The sequence below is a fragment of the Oncorhynchus nerka genome, linkage group LG13 (assembly GCF_034236695.1).
Source record: "Oncorhynchus nerka isolate Pitt River linkage group LG13, Oner_Uvic_2.0, whole genome shotgun sequence".
Taxonomy (NCBI): Eukaryota; Metazoa; Chordata; class Actinopteri; order Salmoniformes; family Salmonidae; genus Oncorhynchus; species Oncorhynchus nerka.
This window is the reverse complement of record NC_088408.1, coordinates 88,434,600-88,457,090: the sequence shown is the minus strand read 5'-3', so window position 1 is coordinate 88,457,090 and position 22,491 is coordinate 88,434,600. Positions and strand designations below refer to the sequence as shown.

The window sequence follows — 22,491 nt, the reverse complement described above, 5'->3', positions numbered from 1 at the left end:
CTACCACGCACCTTCACACAAAACCGGACTACATAAATAGATGAAGATAGAAGATGCGACGACAATGGTAAGCAGATAGAATTTGACCCTACCTACAAACATCGGAACAATTACAATTTTTAAAGGTGACTTCCTCCAAGAATCGCGGTGCGGTCACCTATGTTTTCGGAGCGGAGTGACATCTACAGAATTATTATAAATGCCTGATTATCTGACCATCTCTGTCTGTGGTGCGGTGTTTACGTTAAAATTGTAGGATGATGAGCAGTGATTTGGAGCACGTTTCACTCAATTCAACGACGGCCAGCAACTCCGGGACTGGGTCGGGCGGCCGAGGGCTGTCAGCCAACGTTCGGAAGCTGCACAACGCGCTCAACTTGCTGCTCACTGACTTCGAGAGAGAACAATTTATCCACTGCCTCAATGTTTACCACGCTAAACGCAACGTCTTCGACTTGGTTCAAACTCTCAAAATAATCCTCAACACGCCGAACAAACGACAACTCCTCCCCATGTTGCGTTTGGTCATTCCCCGCTCAGATCAGCTGTTGTTCGACCAGTATACTTCCGAGGGCCTGTACCTTAAAACGGATCATCTACCACTAAACAGTGTCAACAACCCTGAAAGCTTTGGAGGAGTAGGCAATACTGCAAACAACTATGTCCCAATTCCCACTACACACTTTATGAACCCGCATGAGCCCCAGTTTCCTCATGATCTTTCTTGTTTCACATCACCAGAAGCTTGCCCCTGCCCCGATAGTTTCAGCACCACGGCGGATGGGACAGCTCCCCTGGCTTTCATGCAGGGGAGGCTGTTGGAGAGATCCGCGAAGTGACACTGAGACGCAGCAAGAGCAATGAGGGCTTAGGGTTCAGCATCCGGGGAGGTTCTGAGCACGGTGTGGGAATCTATGTGTCGCTAGTAGAACCCGGATCTTTTGCCGAGAATGAAGGACTGAGGGTCGGGGATCAGATAGTGACTGTTAACGGCATGCTGTTTGACAGAGTCTCACACATGGAGGCAGTCAAGGTACGTAGGCAGTGTGTGTGTGTGTGTGTGTGTGTGTGTGTGTGTGTGTGTGTGTGTGTGTGTGTGTGTGTGTGTGTGTGTGTGTGTGTGTGTGTGTGTGTGTGTGTGTGTGTGTGTGTGCGTGTGCGTGTGCGTGTGTTCAGTAAAAGGCCTATTAGTGCATAGACCTATTCTGTGAAGAAACCAACACGCAAGGTATTGCTAGCTATGACTCCAATTATAATACAATAAAATATGACAAACATAAACAGCTCTGTTTATGTCCCAAATGAAACCCTTATCCCTTTATAGTGTATTTGACCAGGTTCCCAAAGGTTCTGGTAGTGCACTACATAGGGAATATAAACACACCAACTCTGTCTGTTGTGAAAAAAGGTCAGTCACAGTGCCAGAATACTAACTACTGAAACAGAGAGACAGAGAGTCATGTGGGGTACGCCATAGTGCCAGAATACTAGCTACTGAAACAGAGAGACAGAGAGTCATGTGGAGTACGTCATAGTGCCAGAATACTAGCTACTGAAACAGAGAGACAGAGAGTCACGTGGAGTACGTCATAGTGCCAGAATACTAGCTACTGAAACAGAGAGACAGAGAGTCATGTGGAGTACGCCATAGTGCCAGAATACTAGCTACTGAAACAGAGAGACAGAGAGTCATGTGGAGTACGTCATAGTGCCAGAATACTAGCTACTGAAACAGAGAGACAGAGAGTCGTGTGGAGTACGTCATAGTGCCAGAATACTAGCTACTGAAACAGAGAGACAGAGAGTCGTGTGGGGTACGTCATAGTGCCAGAATACTAGCTACTGAAACAGAGAGACAGAGAGTCATGTGGAGTACGTCATAGTGCCAGAATACTAGCTACTGAAACAGAGAGACAGAGAGTCATGTGGGGTACGTCATAGTGGCAGAATTCTAACTACTGAAACAGAGAGACAGAGAGTCATGTGGAGTACGTCATAGTGCCAGAATACTAGCTACTGAAACAGAGAGACAGAGAGTCATGTGGGGTACGTCATAGTGGCAGAATTCTAACTACTGAAACAGAGAGACAGAGAGTCATGTGGAGTACGTCATAGTGGCAGAATTCTAACTACTGAAACAGAGAGACAGAGAGTCATGTGGAGTACGGAATCAGTGGCTCTATGTAAACTGGAAACCACATATCCTGAGGCTGCATTCATTGTAGCTGGGGATTTTAACAAGGCTAATCTGAAAACAAGACTCCCTAAATTCTATCAGCATATCGATTGCGCAACCAGGGCTGGTAAAACCCTGGATCATTGTTATTCTAACTTCCGCGACGCATATAAGGCCCTCCCCCGCCCTCCTTTCGGAAAAGCTGACCACGACTCCATTTTGTTGCTTTCAGCCTACAGACAGAAACTAAAAAAAGAAGCTCCCGCGCTCAGGTCTGTTCAACGCTGGTCCGACCAATCTGATTCCACGCTTCAAGATTGCTTCGATCACATGGACTGGGATATGTTCCGCATTGCATCCAACAACAACATTGACGAATACGCTGATTCGAGTTCATTAGAAAGCGAGTTCATTAGAAAGTGCATCAGCGATGTCATACCCACAGCAACGATGAAAACATTCCCAAACCAGAAACCATGGATTGATGGCAGCATTCGCACAAAACTGAAAGCGCTAACCACTGCTTTTAACCAGGGCAATGTGACCGGAAACATGACTGAATACAAACAGTGTAGCTATTCCCTCCACAAGGCAATCAAACAAGCTAAGCGTCAGTTTAGAGACAAAGTAGAGTAGCAATTCAACGGCTCAGACACAAGAGGTATGTGGCAGGGTCTACAGTCAATCACGGATTACAAAAAGAAAACCAGCCATGTCGCGGACCAGGATGTCTTGCTCCCAGACAGAATAAATAACTTATTTGCTCGCTTTGAGGACAATACAGTGCCACTGACACGGCCCGCTACCAAAACCTTCGGACTCTCCTTCACTGCAGCCGACGTGAGTAAAACATTTAAACGTGTTAACCCTCGCAAGGCTGCAGGCCCAGACGGCATCCCCAGCCGCGTCCTCAGAGCATGGGCAGACCAGCTGGCTGGTGTGTTTACGGACATTTTCAATCAATCCTTATCCCAGTCTGCTGTTCCCACATGCTTCAAGAGGGCCACCATTGTTCCTGTTCCCAAGAAAGCTAAGGTAACTGAGCTAAATGACTCGCCCCGTAGCACTCATTTCCGTCATCATGAAGTGCTTTAAAAGACTAGTCAAGGACCATATCACCTCCACCCTACCTGACACCCTAGACCCACTCCAATTTGCTTACCGCCCCAATAGGTCCACAGACGACGCAATCGCAGCCACACTGCACACTGCACACTGCCCTAACACATCTGGACAAGAGGAATAGCTATGTAAGAATACTGTTCATCGACTACAGCTCAGCATTTAACACCATAGTACCCTCCAAAATCGTCATTAAGCAGGGTCTCGACCCCGCCCCGTGCAACTGGGTACTGGACTTCCTGATGTGCCGCCCCCAGGTGGTGAGGGTAGGTAACAACACCTCCACCCCGCTGATCCTCAATACTGGGGCCCCACAAGGGTGCGTTCTGAGCCCTCTCCTGTACTCCCTGTTCACCCACGACTGCATGGCCATGCACGCCTCCAAGGAAAATAACCTCACAATCAACGTCAACAAAACAAAACAAAAGAGATGATTGTGGACTTCAGGAAACAGCAAAGGGACCACCCCCCTATCGACATCGATGGGACAGTAGTGGAGAGGGTAGTAAGTTTTAAGTTTTAAGTTCCTCGGCGTACACATCACGGACAAACTGAATTGGTCCACCCACACAGACAGCGTGGTGAAGAAGGCACAGCAGCGCCTCTTCAACCTCAGGAAGCTGAATACATTTGGCTTGTCACCAAAAGCACTCACAAACTTCTACAGATGCACAATCGAGAGCATCCTGTCGGGCTGTATCACCGCCTGATACGGCAACTGCTCCGCCCACAACCGTAAGGCTCTCCAGAGGGTAGTGAGGTCTGCACAATGCATCACAGGGGGCAAACTACCTGCCCTCCAGGACACCTACACCACCCGATGTCACAGGAAGGCCATAAAGATCATCAAGGACAACAACCACCTGAGCCACTGCCTGTTCACCCCGCTATCATCCAGAAGGCGAGGTCAGTACAGGTGCATCAAAGCTGGGACCGAGAGACTGAAAAATAGCTTCTATCTCAAGACGATCAGACTGTTAAACAGCCACCACTAACATTAAGTGGCTGCTGCCAACATACTGACTCAACTCCAGCTCACTTTAACAATGGAAATTGATGGAAAAAATATATCACTAGCCACTTTAAACAATGCCACATAACATAATGTTTACATACCCTACATTACTCATCTCATATGTATATGTATATACTGTACTCTATATCATCTACTGCATCTTGCCATCTTTATGTAATAAATGTATCACTAGCCACTTTAAACTATGCCACTTTTATGTTTACATACCCTACATTACTCATCTCATATGAATATACTGTACTCTATACCATCTACTGCATCTTGCCTATGCCGTTCTGTACCATCACTCATTCATATATCTTTATATACATATTCTTTATCCGTTTACACTTGTGTGTATAAGGTAGTAGTTGTGGAATTGTTAGGTTGGATTACTCGTTGGTTATTACTGCATTGTCGGAACTAGAATCACAAGCATTTCGCTACACTCGCATTAACATCTGCTAACCATGTGTATGTGACAAATAACATTTGATTTGATTTGAGGTACAGTTTGAGGCACTAGTTTTAATCCCATCAAAATGTATGTATTTTATTCTGTAATACTGATCACATATTCATGCTCCCTACCCCGGCCTGTGGCTCCACGATCTAAGCTGAACTTTGCCAGTCTGAAGAGAGAAACTAGTGCAGATTCTTTTTGCTACCCAAATGGCACTCTATTCCAATGTTATGGTGCTATTTTATTCCATGGGACCTGGTCTAAAGTAGTGCACTATACAGGGAATAGGGTGCTATTTCGGATGGATTCACTGTCTCACTAAGATTAGAGTGCATTTAATCTATTTCAAATCCATGTTGCCAAGGTGTGCACTTTTATGTATATGTGTGAAGCTAGCTGTTCCAGTAATTCTGCTACTTTAATTTCCAGGTTTATTTTGGAGTTTGGTATGTTATGTAATAGTAATGGAATTGAAATTGGAGGGGGCAGTGTGAGTGGAGAGAGATGATGAATACAGACTACAGCATAGAGAGTATGTGGGTCTCAAATGGCACCCTATTCCCTATGTAGTGCACAACTTTTGACCAGCGCCCATAGTAGGGCACTATAAAGAATAGGCTGCCTCTTGGGACTCAGTGAGACAGTGTAAGGCCTGATTCTTAGCTGTAGTCAGGAAAATGAATGTGTTTCACATACTGACGCATTATTTGAAGGTTTGCTATCAGTGGTGGGTTTTTCTTTTGTCACAGCGGTAGGTTGTGTTTTGTTATCAGTGCTGCTGTCTCATCGTCAGTCTGTCTGCCACAAGACATTGTTTGGCTAATGTCATCTGCTTTCGCCCAGTCAGACTTGAAAACATAACCTGCAGCTATTAAAAAACAAAACAAGATTTATTCAGAGGATCCCTGAATAGCTCAGACCTTCATTAATGTCTAATATAAGACTTTCTCAACACAGTCGAAGACAAGGCTATTTTGAATCAGAATAAAATAAAAACATCTGTTATTACTTCTTACTTCTCTGACACTGTTCCAAGGTTAACATGTCCAGTCATTTATTTAGACAAATACTGAGTTAATATAGGAATTTATTTTGTGTTAAATAAATATGTCCTCTATTTATTAATATGCTTATATCTTTGAACTGTATTCTTCTGTTTGCCTGCCTCAAAATAAGGGATTGAGAACAGTTTGGCCTTGGCAGAGCCATATATTTAGGCAGAAAATAGAAATAAGGTCTACATATAAGGCTCTGGGTCTTGGGGGTGATTGTTCAGCAGACTGCTAATTGTACCTGAATAGAGACGTGTGTCTTGTTCAAGACTGCTAATTGTACCTGAATAGAGATGTGTCTAGACAGACAGGATTGTGGTGTCTTGCTCAGCAGACTGCAGCAGACTGCTTGTGGTGTCTTGTTCAATGCTAATTGTACCTGAATAGAGACGTGTCTAAAGGGCAGACAGACAGGATTGTGGTGTCTTGTTCAGCAGACTGCTAATTGTACCTGAATAGAGATGTGTCTAAAGGGCAGACAGACAGGATTGTGGTGTCTTGTTCAGCAGACTGCTAATTGTACCTGAATAGAGACGTGTCTAAAGGGCAGACAGACAGGATTGTGGTGTCTTGTTCAGCAGACTGCTAATTGTACCTGAATAGAGACGTGTCTGTACAGACAGGATTGTGGTGTCTTGTTCAGCAGACTGCTAATTGTACCTGAATAGAGACGTGTCTAAAGGGCAGACAGACAGGATTGTGGTGTCTTGTTCAGCAGACTGCTAATTGTACCTGAATAGAGATGTGTCTAGAGACAGTGGATTGTGGTGTCTTGCTCAGCAGACTGGGCAAAGACAGACAGGATTGTGGTGTCTTGTTCAGCAGACTGCTAATTGTACCTGAATAGAGACGTGTCTAAAGGGCAGACAGACAGGATTGTGGTGTCTTGTTCAGCAGACTGCTAATTGTACCTGAATAGAGACGTGTCTAAAAGGCAGACAGACAGGATTGGGGTGTCTTATTCAGCAGACTGCTAATTGTACCTGAATAGAGACGTGTCTAAAGGGCAGACAGACAGGATTGATCTATTGTACCTGAATAGAGACGTGTCTAGACAGACAGGATTGTGGTGTCTTGTTCAGCAGACTGCTAATTGTTTGAATAGAGACGTGTCTAAAGGGCAGACAGACAGGATTGTGGGTGAACTTGTTCAAAGAGACTGCTAATTGTACCTGAATAGAGACGTGAAGAGCGTGGAAAGAAGACAGGATTGGGGTGTCTAATATTGTACTCATTTTTGAATGGGATCATCTTGTTAGACGAGGGACCTGTTCATTATGAGGCAACTTATTTTTTGTTGTTGGTCACAGCACAGTCTTTACACAGTTGAACTGTTACAAAGAGCTCTATATATTGCCTTGTGTGAAGAGCGTGGAAAGAATTCAAATGTGGTAATATTTACTCATTTTTTGGAGTGGTTACTAATATTAGCATGATGACCATCTCAGAAGAGATGTATCCTCAGGTTGTGGTCATGATAGATTTAATTTCTTTCTGTATTCCCCTGACATGCTCAGGCTAGGAGATCTTGGCTGGTTGATTTAATTTGTTTCTATAGGCACCTGACATGCTCAGGCTAGGAGATCTTGGCTGGTTGATTTAATTTGTTTCTATAGGCACCTGACATGCTCAGGCTAGGAGATCTTGGCTGGTTGATTTAATTTGTTTCTATAGGCACCTGACATGCTCAGGCTAGGAGATCTTGGCTGGTTGATTTAATTTGTTTCTATAGGCACCTGACATGCTCAGGCTAGGAGACCTTGGCTGGTTGATTTAATTTGTTTCTATAGGCACCTGACATGCTCAGGCTATGAGACCTTGGCTGGTTGATTTAATTTGTTTCTATAGGCACCTGACATGCTCAGGCTAGGAGATCTTGGCTGGTTGATTTAATTTGTTTCTATAGGCACCTGACATGCTCAGGTTAGGAGATCTTGACTGGTTGATTTAATTTGTTTCTATAGGCACCTGACATGCTCAGGCTAGGAGATCTTGGCTGGTTGATTTAATTTGTTTCTATAGGCACCTGACATGCTCAGGCTAGGAGATCTTGGCTGGTTGATTTAATTTGTTTCTATAGGCACCTGACATGCTCAGGCTATGAGACCTTGGCTGCATGTTGTATGACTCCCATCTGACCTGGTGGCCTGGCTGTCTCTGCATGCTCTATACATAACAGGAGATGAGTGATGCTTGTTGTCATCTCTTCTCAAACCACTCGATAGTATATCCCAATGAGATGGCCATTGCAAAATGTGGATCAAGTAATTTCTTTGTGGATTTCTTTGTGTGCTTGGAGTTATTGTCTTGCTGGAAGATCAACTTGCGACCAAGTTTCAGCCTCCTGGCAGAGGAAACCAGGTTTGTTATTTTCATGTCATCCAACAAATGTTAATGCCTGGAGATTGCTAAGCAGCATTGGCACTTGGATTGGAACTTGTCATGGTCAGATCTAGCCTTTTGGGTGCCGGCCCTAAGTGAGATTTGGTTGTCCCCCCCCCCCCCTTGACAGAAGAAAGATATAGGTTTTACAGTTAATTCCCTGCAATTCTACACATTTTGCCATGACTTATGCCATATTGAATATATCTGAGTGAGAGTGGCTAACAAAATCAACAGGGAACCTGCCCTGCGTGGCCAGTCGGTATTCAGCCATGATTACTACAAGTATAAATAGCTGGCTAGACTAATTTACCAATCAAAGCATTGTTAGCTGACATAACTGCCTGTCTCACAGTAACTGACCATTAATGAACATAAACACATTTATCATCTCCTGGCTTCCACACATATCCTACAAGCCACTGATGCAGACCTTTGGAACATCTACATTTGAAAAAGTCAATCAATCCATGCAATACAGCCTACACCTTCACAATAAATCCATGATTTATTTCAGAAGTACATAATAGCATACTCTGAGTTGTCCTTATGTTAAACCCTGATCTGGCTATGCCATATGGCTGTGGGCAACACTAGTTAATTTAAAGAAATAAGCCTGATGTAACAAATGAGATCGTTTAGCTTAAAATGTTGATAAACTATTAGGCTATTTCTTCTAATTATAAGCACAGCAATGCGCACATGGCAGTAGGCTATACGTGGGAATGTTTCATTTGCAGGAAAACACCATTCTCAAAAGCATGAATTGCTTTTATAATAAAGAAGCATTTTGTTTGTGTGCTTATGTATGCCAGTTATGCTCTATATCCCTTGTAAAGCAGATGAATGTGCTTCATTTTATTTGGCCACTTTAGTTGTGACACAGGCCTTATCACAACATATTGGCTTATGTGCTAGGCTACATGAGGTGTTTTGCTATGATTTGAAAATGTTGCAAAAAAAGCATGGGCTGTTTCTTGCCTCAAGCTGGGCATCATTCACAAGTGATAATATATAATTCACAAGTTATAGGCTAATATTGTCACCCATCACACTATTCTTGATTTAATCTTGTCTTTACATATAGTAAATAATATTTGTGTGACATTTATTTTGATTTAGAATGGACCATTATCATGCACCTGTCTCGAAACAGGGGCAGCGGGAATAATACATGTCATCAATGCACTTAAAAAGCGAATGAAGGACACTTTTCCGGTGGTTACATTTTCATGCCTGCCAGGTAGACTTATACTCCTATTTTAAAGATAAACAATGTGCTTCATATTATGAAAGTTGAGAAATAAATATAGTAGGCCTAGCCTACTGAAAGCTGATGGGATCCTCCTCTTTTTAATAGAGGCCATCACTCTGTTTTCTCACGCAATTGCATAGCCTATAGAAATGTTGCACAACATGAGCCTATGGGCTCTCATGAAATGTTTGATTAGATTTTTGAACACATTTGCGTTGATGTCAGTGATTAGAGGGACAATATAGTGCTGAGTACCAGGCAATTAGCATGTTTGGTAGGCTAGTAATGACCATCAGCAGCATCAGAGCTTGGAGAAGCCTAATTACCATGACTAAACAGTCACGTGGAATTTGACTTCCATAATGCCTCGTGACCACCGTTGTGGCAATAATACGGTCACCGTTACAGCCCTATGCACAACCAAATTTCCAACTTGCACCTTGTGTATTCTACTATTCTAACTCTCAACATAGTAGAGGTTGGGGGCCCTCTATAGCAGCCTGGGGCCCCAAGCGAACCTTTATGTTGCTTATGCTTATGTTACGGTCAACAGCATCATAAACTTTAACCACCCTCTTAGAAAAAAAGTGCTATCTAGAACCTTAAAGGGTTCTTCAACTGTCCCCATAGGAGAACCCTTTTTGGCTCCATGTAGAACCCTTTTGGGTTCAATGTACAAGCCTTTTGGGTTCAATGTAGAACCCTCTCCATAGAGAGTTCTACATGTAACACAAAAGTGTTCTACCTGGAACCAAAAAGGGTTCTTCTATGGGGACAGCCGAAGAACCCTTTTGGAACCCTTTTTTCTAAGAGTGCAGTACCAGCACATTTTAGTCAAAAACCTGGTTTTCTCTACCAGGAGCCTGAAACCTAACCCCAAGCACACATCAAAATCCACAATGGAAATGTTTATTGATCCCACTTGAACCCCATTGAAAACCTTTGGTTTGAATTGAAGAGAGCATAAGCACAGATGAGGGATATCAAGGATCTGGAAAGATTCTGTTTGGAGGAATGGTATAAGATCCTCTAAATGTGTTACTTGTTAATTAAACAACATCTCTTTATCTGTGCAATTGTATTAAAATAATTTAATTTCCCCATTTTCTTTAGCATTCAATATAGCTCAGTATTTATTTAATTTTTTTAGTATTTTTTGCTCATCTTTATCAAGGGTATCAATAATTTTGGACCTGACTCTACATCCACACAAGGCTCAGTCTTTTAACTGAGCTGTAACAGCGTTTGTGAATTTAATTGAAACAGATATACAGTATGTAGCTGTAATTGATCTAGATTTCTGAAATGATTCAGCCAAGACATGAAAGTGTTTTGTAATTGTTACATCACCATTCAGTTGTTAGGATGAGATAGAACAGTCTCTATTTGTCTCCTGTGGGTTGCTAAGGCCTGTACCGGCCTGCTGTGTTGCTGTGATTTCCCTGCAGAGAGACAGTGGCTCCCGCTCAGTCATTCATTGGTCCCGATCCCCATTTCATCAAGAACTAAATAATTAATTCAAGCTTTTAATTAAGCAGGCAGCATTTAAGGCAGGGAGCAAGGAGGCTAATTCTTCCTCTCTTGTGCTACTTCAAAAAATGTGTCCTAAATGGGACCCTATTCCCTAAATAGTGTAGTACATTTGACCACAGACTTGTGGGCCCTCATCAAAAGTAGTGCACTATATTGGAAATAGGTGCCATTAGAGAGGCAGCCAAAGTGCCACTGTATGTTTACCAGACAGGAAGCAACTAGCTGAGAGTGGAGGAAGTGTGCAGAAATATACTCTTTATTGTTTGTCCAGGGCTGATATAATGGACAAAATACAGTGTATATATTCAAATCTCCTATTACTTTAAGGCTGTAAGTTTCCCTGTCAAAGAGCCGGGGGAGTGTAACTGTGTAGCTGAAGTGAAATGGTAAAAGGTTGAAAGTAAACAAAACTTTGGTCTATGGGGTTTTATTAAGATGGTTCTCCCCTGCAGTGTAATGAGTCATCCTTCAGTAAACCAGACAGCCTAGAGATGAGCTTAGATTGGTCACTATGTTATCTCTATTCTCTCTATTCTCTCTCTCTCTCTCTCTGTCGCTCTCTCTCTCTCAATCTCTCTCTCTCTCTGTCGCTCTCTCTCAATCTCTCTCTCTCTGTCGCTCTCTCTCTCTCTCTCAATCTCTCTCTCTCTCTCTGTCGCTCTCTCTCTCTCTCAATCTCCCCCCCCCCCCCACACACACACACACCAACCCGCAGGCACACAAGGCAGACCTCCCAGCATTGTGAATAGCTAATACTTCTACTCATTCTCCTTTCCATTCATTCAGGAGGCAGTAGATGAGTTAGAAACATACTGTGCTGAATTCCCACCACTCTGGAACGAGCAGACCTCTAACCACTGAGGCTACCGCTGCTATTTTTATAACGTGATACACAGGGGCGATTTAGTTTTTCATGTAACCTAACAAAAAAGCAAATACCATGACAAAAGCCTCTCAGAGAAAGGGTACTGTTGTATAACGGCTGGAGTGTGAATAATGAGCTGTGTGTAATAAATAGATAGGAAGGAAGGGAGCAGCATTTGTGCTCAGCTGCCATGGCGTGGTCAGTATTATATTATCAAAGTGGATCCCGTCCAGGCTTGGTTTGCGTCACAAATGACACCCTATTCCCCATAGGGCTCTGGTCAAAAGTAGTGCACTATGTATGGAATAGGGTACCATTTTGGAACGAGTTCAATGAGCTGTTATTTTGCTTTTGAGGGGGTAGCAGCGGTTTGTTGAAATGTGGCATAATTTATCTGCTCTTTTGTTTTTAAATGCAACCTTCATTTAACTAGGCAAGTCAGTTAAGAACAAATTCTTATTTACAATGACAGCCTACCCCAGATGACGCTGGGTCAATAGGGCGCTGCCCAACCACGGTGTCTGTAGTGACGCCTCAAGCACTGAGATGCAGTGCCTTAGACAGCTGCGTCACTCGGGAGCCTCTTTCATGGAGTAAGGACAAACTAGCTACAGCTTAATCAATGGGTGAGTTGTCATCCCACGCACAAAATCTTTGTCCTCTTCCTTGCTGAAGCACCGTGGAGGGCCCTGCAGGGCCGACCGTTCTGCAGCACAGCTATTTCCTGGAGATGGCACCCTATTCCTTCTGAAGTGCATGTCTTTTGACCAGAGCCCTATGGGGAATAGGTGGCCATTTTGGACTCACACAGTGTCTTTCACGCTGCCCCTATTCTTTGAGAGGAAATATGGAGAAGCTATCCAGGGTTAGGTCGGTGTAAGATGCTAGTTAATGCACTTTACATGAGTTTCAGTTATTAGTCGTGTGAGAGCTCATTCACTCCCCCATTAGTTAGTGCATGGCTCAGCTCTGCCCTGGCTTGTACATTTGTCATCTCCCTGCTTGTGTCTGACTGGTCTGTCTTCATTACTGAACTGTCAGTCCCATTGTATGACCTGCTTCCCTTCATTAAAGCCTCCTCTTGTCTGCCATCTTCTGCCCCATCTGTATTTCTTTCTTCTTTCTTTTTCTTCCATCACCCGTGATTCATTTCCTGTCCCCCATCGTTCACCTCTCTCTTTCTCTCTCACTCTCTCTCTCTCTCTCACTCGCTGTCTCTCACTTGCTCTCTGTCTCTTTCTCTCTCTCTCTCTCTGGCCCTTTTATTCCTTTCTTTCCTCTATGCCCCTTTCACTGCTCTCTCGTCCCTGTCTTCCCTGGACAATAGTTTGTATCTCACTCTGCACTCAATCAGAACACCAACCTAGCAGTCCTCTACAGAGAGAAACATATCAACAGATCTGCTCCAGCAGCACATCAAATCAGTCTGTCCATCAAACACCAGTGGAGTGGATAGATGGTGGAACAGTAGTACATTGTGTTTTCTAGAGCTGTTAGAGCATTTAGCTGTTAGGTTTAACTACTGTCTGGAATGTAGATGCTGGCTGTCTAGACTGAATCTCAGCCTCTCAGGAGAGCAGTCACAGGTATGCCATGCTAAACTAGATCTTGAGAGGAGTCTATACCACAATTAGTTGTATATCTTTGCTTGGGCCTTTGGATGATTATAGGTATTGCTTTTCTATAAATAATAATGCCATTTGGTGTGCCTAGAGAGCATATAACCGAAACATTAATGTTTATGCTTATGTCATGACGTTGGCCTGGGGGTAGGTTTATGACAGTCATAAATACCTCTTCCCCCCTTTTTCCTCTCTCTACCCAAGGGTCTTTGCAAAACCCTTGGTTAACATAGAGATTCTGGGAACATCAGAAGGTGGGGGAAATGAACTATATTCTGGTAATCTGACCAACTGAACATATGCGGTGGTACTTAATGAATATGATGTCAGTTTGGTTGTCATCTGAGACATAGTGATCAATGATAAGATGACAAACTCTACAGTGGAAAGTCTACACATCAGAGTTATCGGATTCACATGGAATTGTTGTTCAATTTAAATGTTTGAATATGAAATTATTTGTGATGGGATGAAATGTGATTTTAGCTTCTAAAATGTGAGATTTCGGTTTTCATAAGATAGGGCTCTGCTCAATCAGTGGCCCACCCCTGTGAAGGGACATGGGCTATAAAACTTTTCAAACACGCCCCCCTCTCCCTTCCTATATAAGCCCTTGACGACAATATAACCTCCTGTTCCAAGGACGTGAGGACGACGGTCCGATGTAAAAAATGGTTCAGATAATAACTACAGAATGAAGCCAACATCAGCGTGAGCTTTGGTTGCGAATGGTATGAACTTTGAACTCTTATTCACTACAGAAGTGATACCTCCTAGCCATTGAGTTAGCAACAGCAGATGCAAACGAGGGTTAGGAAGGAACAGACAGAGTATCCCGTCTATCACACAATGACGTTACTAGAACGTATCCAATCGACCACCAGAGACATTCTTCGAAGGACTCAGTTTGGCAACACGGCCTTCCATCTACCACTAACCTACTGAAGCGCAGCTCAGAATAAATATTTATTGCATTTACCTTTTCCAAATGGGCGGTAATTTAGAATGCATAAGATACTATATTTATGATAGCACAGCTTCGTCCTTTGTTCCTCAGTCTTCCCGCTCTTTCACTCAAACCCAGCCCCTTTTCTTTTGTGTAACAAGCTGTCATATCTGTTCCGCCCGCTAGGGACGTTTTCCTTTATGACGTAATTTGTAATCAAGTTATGATTTAATTATGTGTATGTGTAATTCTGTGTGATTAGTTAGGTATTTAGTAAATAAATAATTAAACTGAAATTTTGTATTGCTCGTTCAACTTGTAAGGATTTGTGCAGATAACCAAGAATTTACAACTTTCAGATGAGACTGAATTAAGATGACGATTCATATTGACTGCTATTGATGTCAAATATTACTAGGTCTTTAAGAGTTTATTCGGAAGATAACAGCTCTATAAATATTATTTCGTGGTGCCCGACTCTTTAGTTAATTACATTTACATGATTAGCTCAATCAGGTAATATTAATTACGGAGAAATTATTTTATAGAATGGCATGTCATATCACTTAATCCGGCATAGCCAAAGACACGACACTTAGATGAGTAATATGTTACTGGGCCATCAGTTGGAAAATGGGGATTCTTCACTCTTTCGCCTCTTCTTAACTGACAGAAATAACTTAACTCTGGATAACGATATCATCTTACAGAGGGCTCTCTCTTCAAGGCCTTGATGTTTTAGCAGTCAGTGACAAGAGGGATGGTCTTGTAAAGCAGTTACTTAACACTTGTATTGCTGTCATGCTATTGTATCGGGTTGTTTCTTTGGCAGACACAGTGTGAATATTGATACAGTACTGTGGGAGTGTGACAGTCTCATTCCATTTCACTGTGCTTGGCATACCACATCCTCCCTAACCAGCACTTACTGAGACTAGAACTCGCAAACATATGTTGTCACCCTCCATGACAACATCCTAGCCATTCACACAGTAACTCCAGTTACTGAAAAGCTAGCAATACAGCAGTACTGGTGGAGACATTTTAGGCTGAGGAGTAACTTATTGATTCCAACAGTATCTACAGTGCCTTGCGAAAGTATTCGGCCCCCTTGAACTTTGCGACCTTTTGCCACATTTCAGGCTTCAAACATAAAGATATAAAACTGTATTTTTTTTGTGAAGAATCAACAACAAGTGGGACACAATCATGAAGTGGAACAACATTTATTGGATATTTCAAACTTTTTTAACAAATCAAAAACTGAAAAATTGGGCATGCAAAATTATTTATCCAAAATGGGATTCTTGTACAGCAGTACTGGTGGAGACATTTTAGGCTGAGGAGTAACTTATTGAGTATTGACTCAGGGGGCTGAATACCTATCTAATCAATATATATGTGTTTTTATATATGTTAGTGTCTTTGACATTATTTTGTGTTGATCATTGATAAAAAATAAACAAACAAGTCAAGGGGTGTGAATAATTTCTGAAGAGATTGTAAATCAGAGGAGAGAGACAGAGGGATAACTAGTCAGTTGTCCAACTGAAATGTGTCTTCCACATTTAACCCAACACCTCCGAATCAGAGAGATGCGGGGGGCTGCCTTAATCAACATCCATGTCACCCGGGGAACAGTGGGTTAACTGCCTCACCCGGGGAACAGTGGGTTAACTGCTCAGCGGCAGTTTGACCGATTTTTACCTTGTCAGCTTGGGGATTCGATCCAGCAACCTTCCAGTTACTGGCCCAACGCTTTAACCACTAGGCTACCTGCCACCCCCAAGAGAGACAGCTGTGGCGATTGTAATCAGGTTGTTTGGATGTGTCTCGGCTTAGGGTAGCAGAGTGTGGTGGATGAGAGGGATGGAGGTCTGTTTAGGAAGGGATGAGGTATCTTAACAGTGATAGATGGAGGAATGGGGGAAGCATCTGGCAAAGGAGATTTTAGGTGACAGACAATTTACCACAATTTACCCCTGCTACATGGAGGCTGTCACACACACACACACACGCACACACACTCACGCACACGCACCATCACTCCATCACTGCTATTGGGCCTGATATCGCATCTTATGTAATCCTTGTTTACTTATTTGTTTGGAACTCAATCTTGTCTGACTACAATGTACAGATATAGCAGGGAAGGGTTTGTGTAAGATAACATCTATTGTGGGGCTTTGAAAACGACAAACCTCATAAAATGGAAAAGAGTTTCTTTGCAGTTTGCAATGGAATATGTGTGCTTTTATGTCCAAGGTTCCATTGAAAAGCAATAGACTACAAAGGATGAGTCATGTGCCATTATCTGAAATAAAGGACATCTTTCCATGGTACCAAGTAATATCTGAAATAAAGGACATTTTCCATGGTACCAAGTAATATCTGAAATAAAGGACATTTTCCATGGTACCAACTAATATCTGAAATAAAGGACATTTTCCATGGTACCAAGTAATATCTGAAATAAAGGACATTTTCCATGGTACCAACTAATATCTGAAATAAAGGACATTTTCCATGGTACCAACTAATATCTGACAACACTAATCTCACAACCCAGAACCAACATAACATCTATGGGCTGTGAGGAGAGACTAGTTATATACCATAGCAAAGATGAGGTGATGAGCTTTGACGGACGTTGGGTGCTGACTATGAATCTAATCTATTTTCAATCAAATGTATTTTATAAAGTCCTTTTTGCATCAGTGGTTGTCAAATAAGTGCAATACAGATACCCAGCTTGAAACCCCAAATAGCAAGCAATGCGGATGTAGAAGCGCGGTGGCTAGGAAAAACTCCCTTACACATTGAAAGAGAGAAAGGTTAATGGAGGAGTGGCGTTGTGAGTTCTGGGCCATCTCTGCCCAGGGCACGAACTTCGCCCACTCCCCCGGCCGGTCCTGGCAATAAGACCGCAGAAACCTACCCACTTCCTGGTTAACTCTCTCCACCTGCCCATTACTCTCAGGGTGAAAACCTGAGGTAAGGCTGACCGAGACCCCCAGACGTTCCATGAACGTCTTCCAGACCCTTGATGTGAACTGGGGACCTCGATCAGACACTATATCGTCAGGCACCCCATAGTGCCGGTAAGTGTGTAAACAGGGCCTCCGCCGTTTGTAAGGCCGTAGGGAGACCGGGCAAAGGGAGGAGACGACAGGACTTAGAAAAATGATCCACAACGACCAGGATCGTGGTGTTACCCTGTGAAGGTGGAAGATAAGTTTTTTTTTAAATCCACTGACAGGTGCTTACCTCTGGGCAGGTGTCTAGGAGCCTTGTACTGGGTGCACACTGAGCAGGAGGAAACATAAATCCTCACGTCCTTAGCTAAAGTGGGCCACCAGTACCTCCCATCAAGACAGCGCACCGTCAGACCTATCGCAGGATGACCAGAGGAGGGTGACGTGTTGGCCCAAGAGATCAGTCGGTCGCGGACAGCAGACGGAACGTACAGACGCCCAGGGGGAGAGGGCTCTGCACGTGACGCCCGCTCAAAGTCCACGTGACGCCCGCTCAAAGTCCACGTGACGCCCGCTCAAAGTCCACGTGACGCCCGCTCAAAGTCCACGTGACGCCCGCTCAAAGTCCACGTGACGCCCGCTCAAAGTCCACGTGACGCCCGCTCAAAGTCCACGTGACGCCCGCTCAAAGTCCACATGACGCCCGCTCAAAGTCCACGTGACGCCCGCTCAAAGTCCACGTGGCGCCCGCTCAAAGTCCACATGACGCCCGCTCAAAGTCCACATGATGCCTGCTCAAAGTCCACGTGACGCCCGCTCAAAGCTCCCACACTACCGGTGTCACCACAGTGCGTCTGCCTTAATGTTCTGGGAGCCTGGTCTGTAAGAGAGGATAAACACAAAACGAGTGAAAAACATGGCCCACATTGCCTGGCGAGGATTCAGTCTCCTGACGAGGATTCAGTACTCCAGATTGCGATGGTCAGTCCCGATGAGAAAAGGGTGTTTAGCCCCCTCAAGCCAATGTCTCCACACCTTCAAGGCTTTTACGACAGCCAACAGCTCCCGGTCCCCCACATCATAGTTTCGCTCCGCCGGGCTGAGCTTCTTCAAAAAGAAGGCACAGGGGCGGAGCTTCAGTGGCGTACCCGAGCGCTGAGAGAGCACTGCTCCTATCCCAGCTTCGGATGCGTCCACCTCCACTATGAATGGCAAAGAGGGATCCGGATGAGCCAACACAGGAACCGAGGTAAACAGAGCCTTCAGGTGCCTAAAAGCCCTGTTCACCTCAGCCGACCACTGCAAGCGCACCGGGCCCCCCTTTAGCAGTGAGGTAATGGGAGCAGCAACCTGACCAAAACCCCAGATAAACCTCCGGTAGTAGTTGGCAAACCCTAAGAATCGCTGCACCTCCTTTACCGTGGTGGGAGTCGGCCAATTACGCACGGCTGCAATGCGGTCGTTCTCCATCTCCACTCCTGACGTCCACTCCGATGCCCTAGGAAGGAGACGGACTGTTGGAAGAACAAGCGTTTCTCAGCCTTGTCATATAGATCATGCTCCAACAGGCGACCAAGCACTTAAAACCCCAAATAGTAAACAAATAGCAAGCAATGCGGGTGTAGAAGCGCGGTGGCTAGGAAAAACTCCCTAGAGAGGCTGGAACTTAGGAGGAAGCCTAGAGAGGAACCAGGCTCTGAGGGGTGGTCCTCTTCTGGCTGTGCTGGGAGGAGATTATACGAGTACATGGCCATTAAGGCCAGATCGTTCTTCAAGATGTTCAAACGTTCATAGATGACCAGCAGGGTCAAATAATAATCACAGTGGTTACAGAGGATGCAACAGGTCAGCACCTCAGGAGTAATGTCAGTTGGCTTTTCATAGCATTCAGAGGTCGAGACAGCAGGTGTGGTAGAGAGTGAGGGAGAGGAGAGAGAGAGAGAGGGTCCAGACAGCAGGTGTGGTAGAGAGTGAGGGAGAGGAGAGAGAGAGAGAGGGTCCAGACAGCAGGTGTGGTAGAGAGTGAGGGAGAGGAGAGAGAGAGAGGGTCCAGACAGCAGGTGTGGTAGATAGTGAGGGAGAGGAGAGAGAGAGAGGGTCCAGACAGCAGGTGTGGTAGAGAGTGACGGAGAGGAGAGAGAGAGAGGGTCCAGACAGCAGGTGTGGTAGAGAGTGAGGGAGAGGAGAGAGAGAGAGGGTCCAGACAGCAGGTGTGGTAGAGAGTGAGGGAGAGGAGAGAGAGAGAGGGTCCAGACAGCAGGTGTGGTAGAGAGTGAGGGAGAGGAGAGAGAGAGAGGGTCCAGACAGCAGGTGTGGTAGAGAGTGAGGGAGAGGAGAGAGAGAGGGGTCCAGACAGCAGGTGTGGTAGAGAGTGAGGGAGAGGAGAGAGAGAGAGGGTCCAGACAGCAGGTGTGGTAGAGAGTGAGGGAGAGGAGAGAGAGAGGGGGTCCAGACAGCAGGTCCAAGACAAGGTAACAGGTCCGGGGAACAGGCCAGGGTTCCATAGCTGCAGCAGAAACTGGATTAGCAGCACGACCAGGGGGACTGGGGACGGGGACAGCCTGGAGACATCAGGCCAGGTAGTCCTGAGGCATGGTCCTCTGGGAGGGGAGACGGAGAGAGAGGAGCATTAAAGGGAGCATACCTAAGATCACACAGGACACCAGATAAGTCAGGGGAATTACACCAGATATGACCCTAGCACCAGGCCTAACCAGGCAGGATAATAACCAGAATATAGCCCCTACACCACTAGCGGGAATCAGACTAATTTAGTACCCTGAGACGAGGCCGAATTTAGCCCATGAAAATCTCCCCCACCACACAAGCCTGATGGGGTGCAAAACCGGACAGGAAGATCACGTCTTTGACTCAACCCACTTAAGTCGAGTATAGCGAAAAAGCCTGGCGTGATGTGGTGTATACTCCTAGGGATGGTATGGGAGAGTGTAAGCAATCCAGTGACTCAGGGTCAGAGGCAGAGAATCCCAGTGGAGAGGGGAGCCAGCCAGGCAGGGACAGCAAGTGTGGTTTGTCACTACAGTGCCTTGCCACTCACCTTCACACCCCTGGGCCAGACTACAGTCAATCATAGGACCTACTAAAGAGATTAGTCTTCAATAAAGACCTAAAAGTTGAGACCGAGTCTGCGTCTCTCACATAATTCGACAGACCATTCCATAAAAATGTAACTTACTATCAGTACTGTTAGTTAGGTACAGACCACAACAATATAAATGTAACTAACTATCAGTACTGTTAGTTAGGTACTGACCATGACAATATAAATGTAACTAACTATCAGTACTGTTAGTTAGGTACTGACCATGACAATATAAATGTAACTAACTATCAGTACTGTTAGTTAGGTACTGACCATGACAATATAAATGTAACTAACTATCAGTACTGTTAACTTAGGTACTGACCATGACAATATAAATGTAACTAACTATCAGTACTGTTAGTTAGGTACTGACCATGACAATATAAATGTAACTAACTATCAGTACTGTTAGTTATGTACTGACCATGACAATATAAATGTAACTAACTATCAGTACTGTTAGTTAGGTACTGACCATGACAATATAAATGTAACTAACTATCAGTACTGTTAGTTATGTACTGACCATGACAATATAAATGTAACTAACTATCAGTACTGTTAGTTAGGTACTGACTATGACAATATAAATGTCTCCCCTCAACACATTTCTGTCAACCAGTGTACCAGGACTGAGTGAAGAGACTCTGAGAGCCCTGTTAGCCAAAGCCACTGTAGCCTGCTGCCTGCCCAGTGTTGAATTCTGCAGTGGTCCCTCTCGGCGCCTCTCAGCCCCTTCTCTTCCTGCTTATAAATAAAGCCCTCCATCCTCCTCCTTCTATTCTTCCTCCTCCTCCTCCTCCTCCTCCATCCAGCTAGCTTCATCCAGTTCCAATGCCACTGAGAGCCCTGTTTACTCCTCCTCCTCCTCCTCCTCCTCCTCCTCCTCCTCCTCCATCCAGCTAGCTTCATCCAGTTCCAATGCCACTGAGAGCCCTGTTTACTCCACCTCCTCCTCCTCCTCCTCCTCCTCCTCCTCCTCCTCCATCCAGCTAGCTTCATCCAGTTCCAATGCCACTGAGAGCCCTGTTTACTCCTCCTCCTCCTCCTCCTCCTCCTCCTCCACCTCCTCCTCCTCCTCCTCCTCCATCCAGCTAGCTTCATCCAGTTCCAATTCCACTGAGAGCCCTGTTTACTCCTCCTCCTCCTCCTCCTCCTCCTCCTCCTCCATCCAGCTAGCTTCATCCAGTTCCAATGCCACTGAGAGCCCTGTTTACTCCACCTCCTCCTCCTCCTCCTCCTCCTCCTCCTCCTCCTCCTCCATCCAGCTAGCTTCATCCAGTTCCAATGCCACTGAGAGCCCTGTTTACTCCTCCTCCTCTCCTCCTCCTCCTCCTCCTCCTCCTCCATCCAGCTAGCTTCATCCAGTTCCAATGCCACTGAGAGCCCTGTTTACTCCCACTCCAACTGTGACTGCCTCCAGTGAAAACCTGGGGGAGATATTTCTAGCCTGATAGCAGCTGAGTGTCACTCCTCTGTGCTCGTTATAGCACTGACCTTTGGCTCTTGTCCTCCTAAATGAGCTTGGTGCCTGCAGCACATCTATCCAACAACCAGCCTAGAATAGAAAAGGGCTTACTCTATTGTCATTCTATCTAAATGTATACTTCAAAAGGTGATATAATCATGTTGTACAAAAAGTGAATGGTTCAGTGCATTGTTCCAGTCAGGATCATCCATAGTGATCCTGTAATTCACGAGTATATCTTTCTGTTATTCAATGCTAGCATCCTTTTTCTGATCATCTCTTCCATTTCTCTCTGTTTGTTGTGTTGGTTAGTGAAGCCCTATTATAAACTGGTTGGTTTGAGCCCTGAATGCTGATTGGCTGAAGGTCGTGGTATATCAGACCGTATACCACGGGTATGACAAAACATTTATTGTTACTGCTCTGATTACGTTGGTAACCAGTTTATAATAGCAATAAGGAACCTCGGGGGTTTGCGATATATGGCCAATATACCACAGCTAAGGGCTGT

The 22,491-nt window shown here is 44.7% G+C and overlaps 1 protein-coding gene across 1 annotated transcript in view; it reads left to right on the top strand.

The window, feature by feature from the left end:
* Positions 1-257: 257 nt before the first annotated feature.
* Positions 258-22,491, top strand: part of LOC115140706 (whirlin-like) — a 92,903-nt gene continuing 70,669 nt past the window's right edge. Inside the window, 2 exon segments of the mRNA XM_065026061.1 lie at positions 258-804; positions 807-1,033. Of these exon segments, the coding sequence (XP_064882133.1) occupies positions 258-804; positions 807-1,033 (774 nt within the window).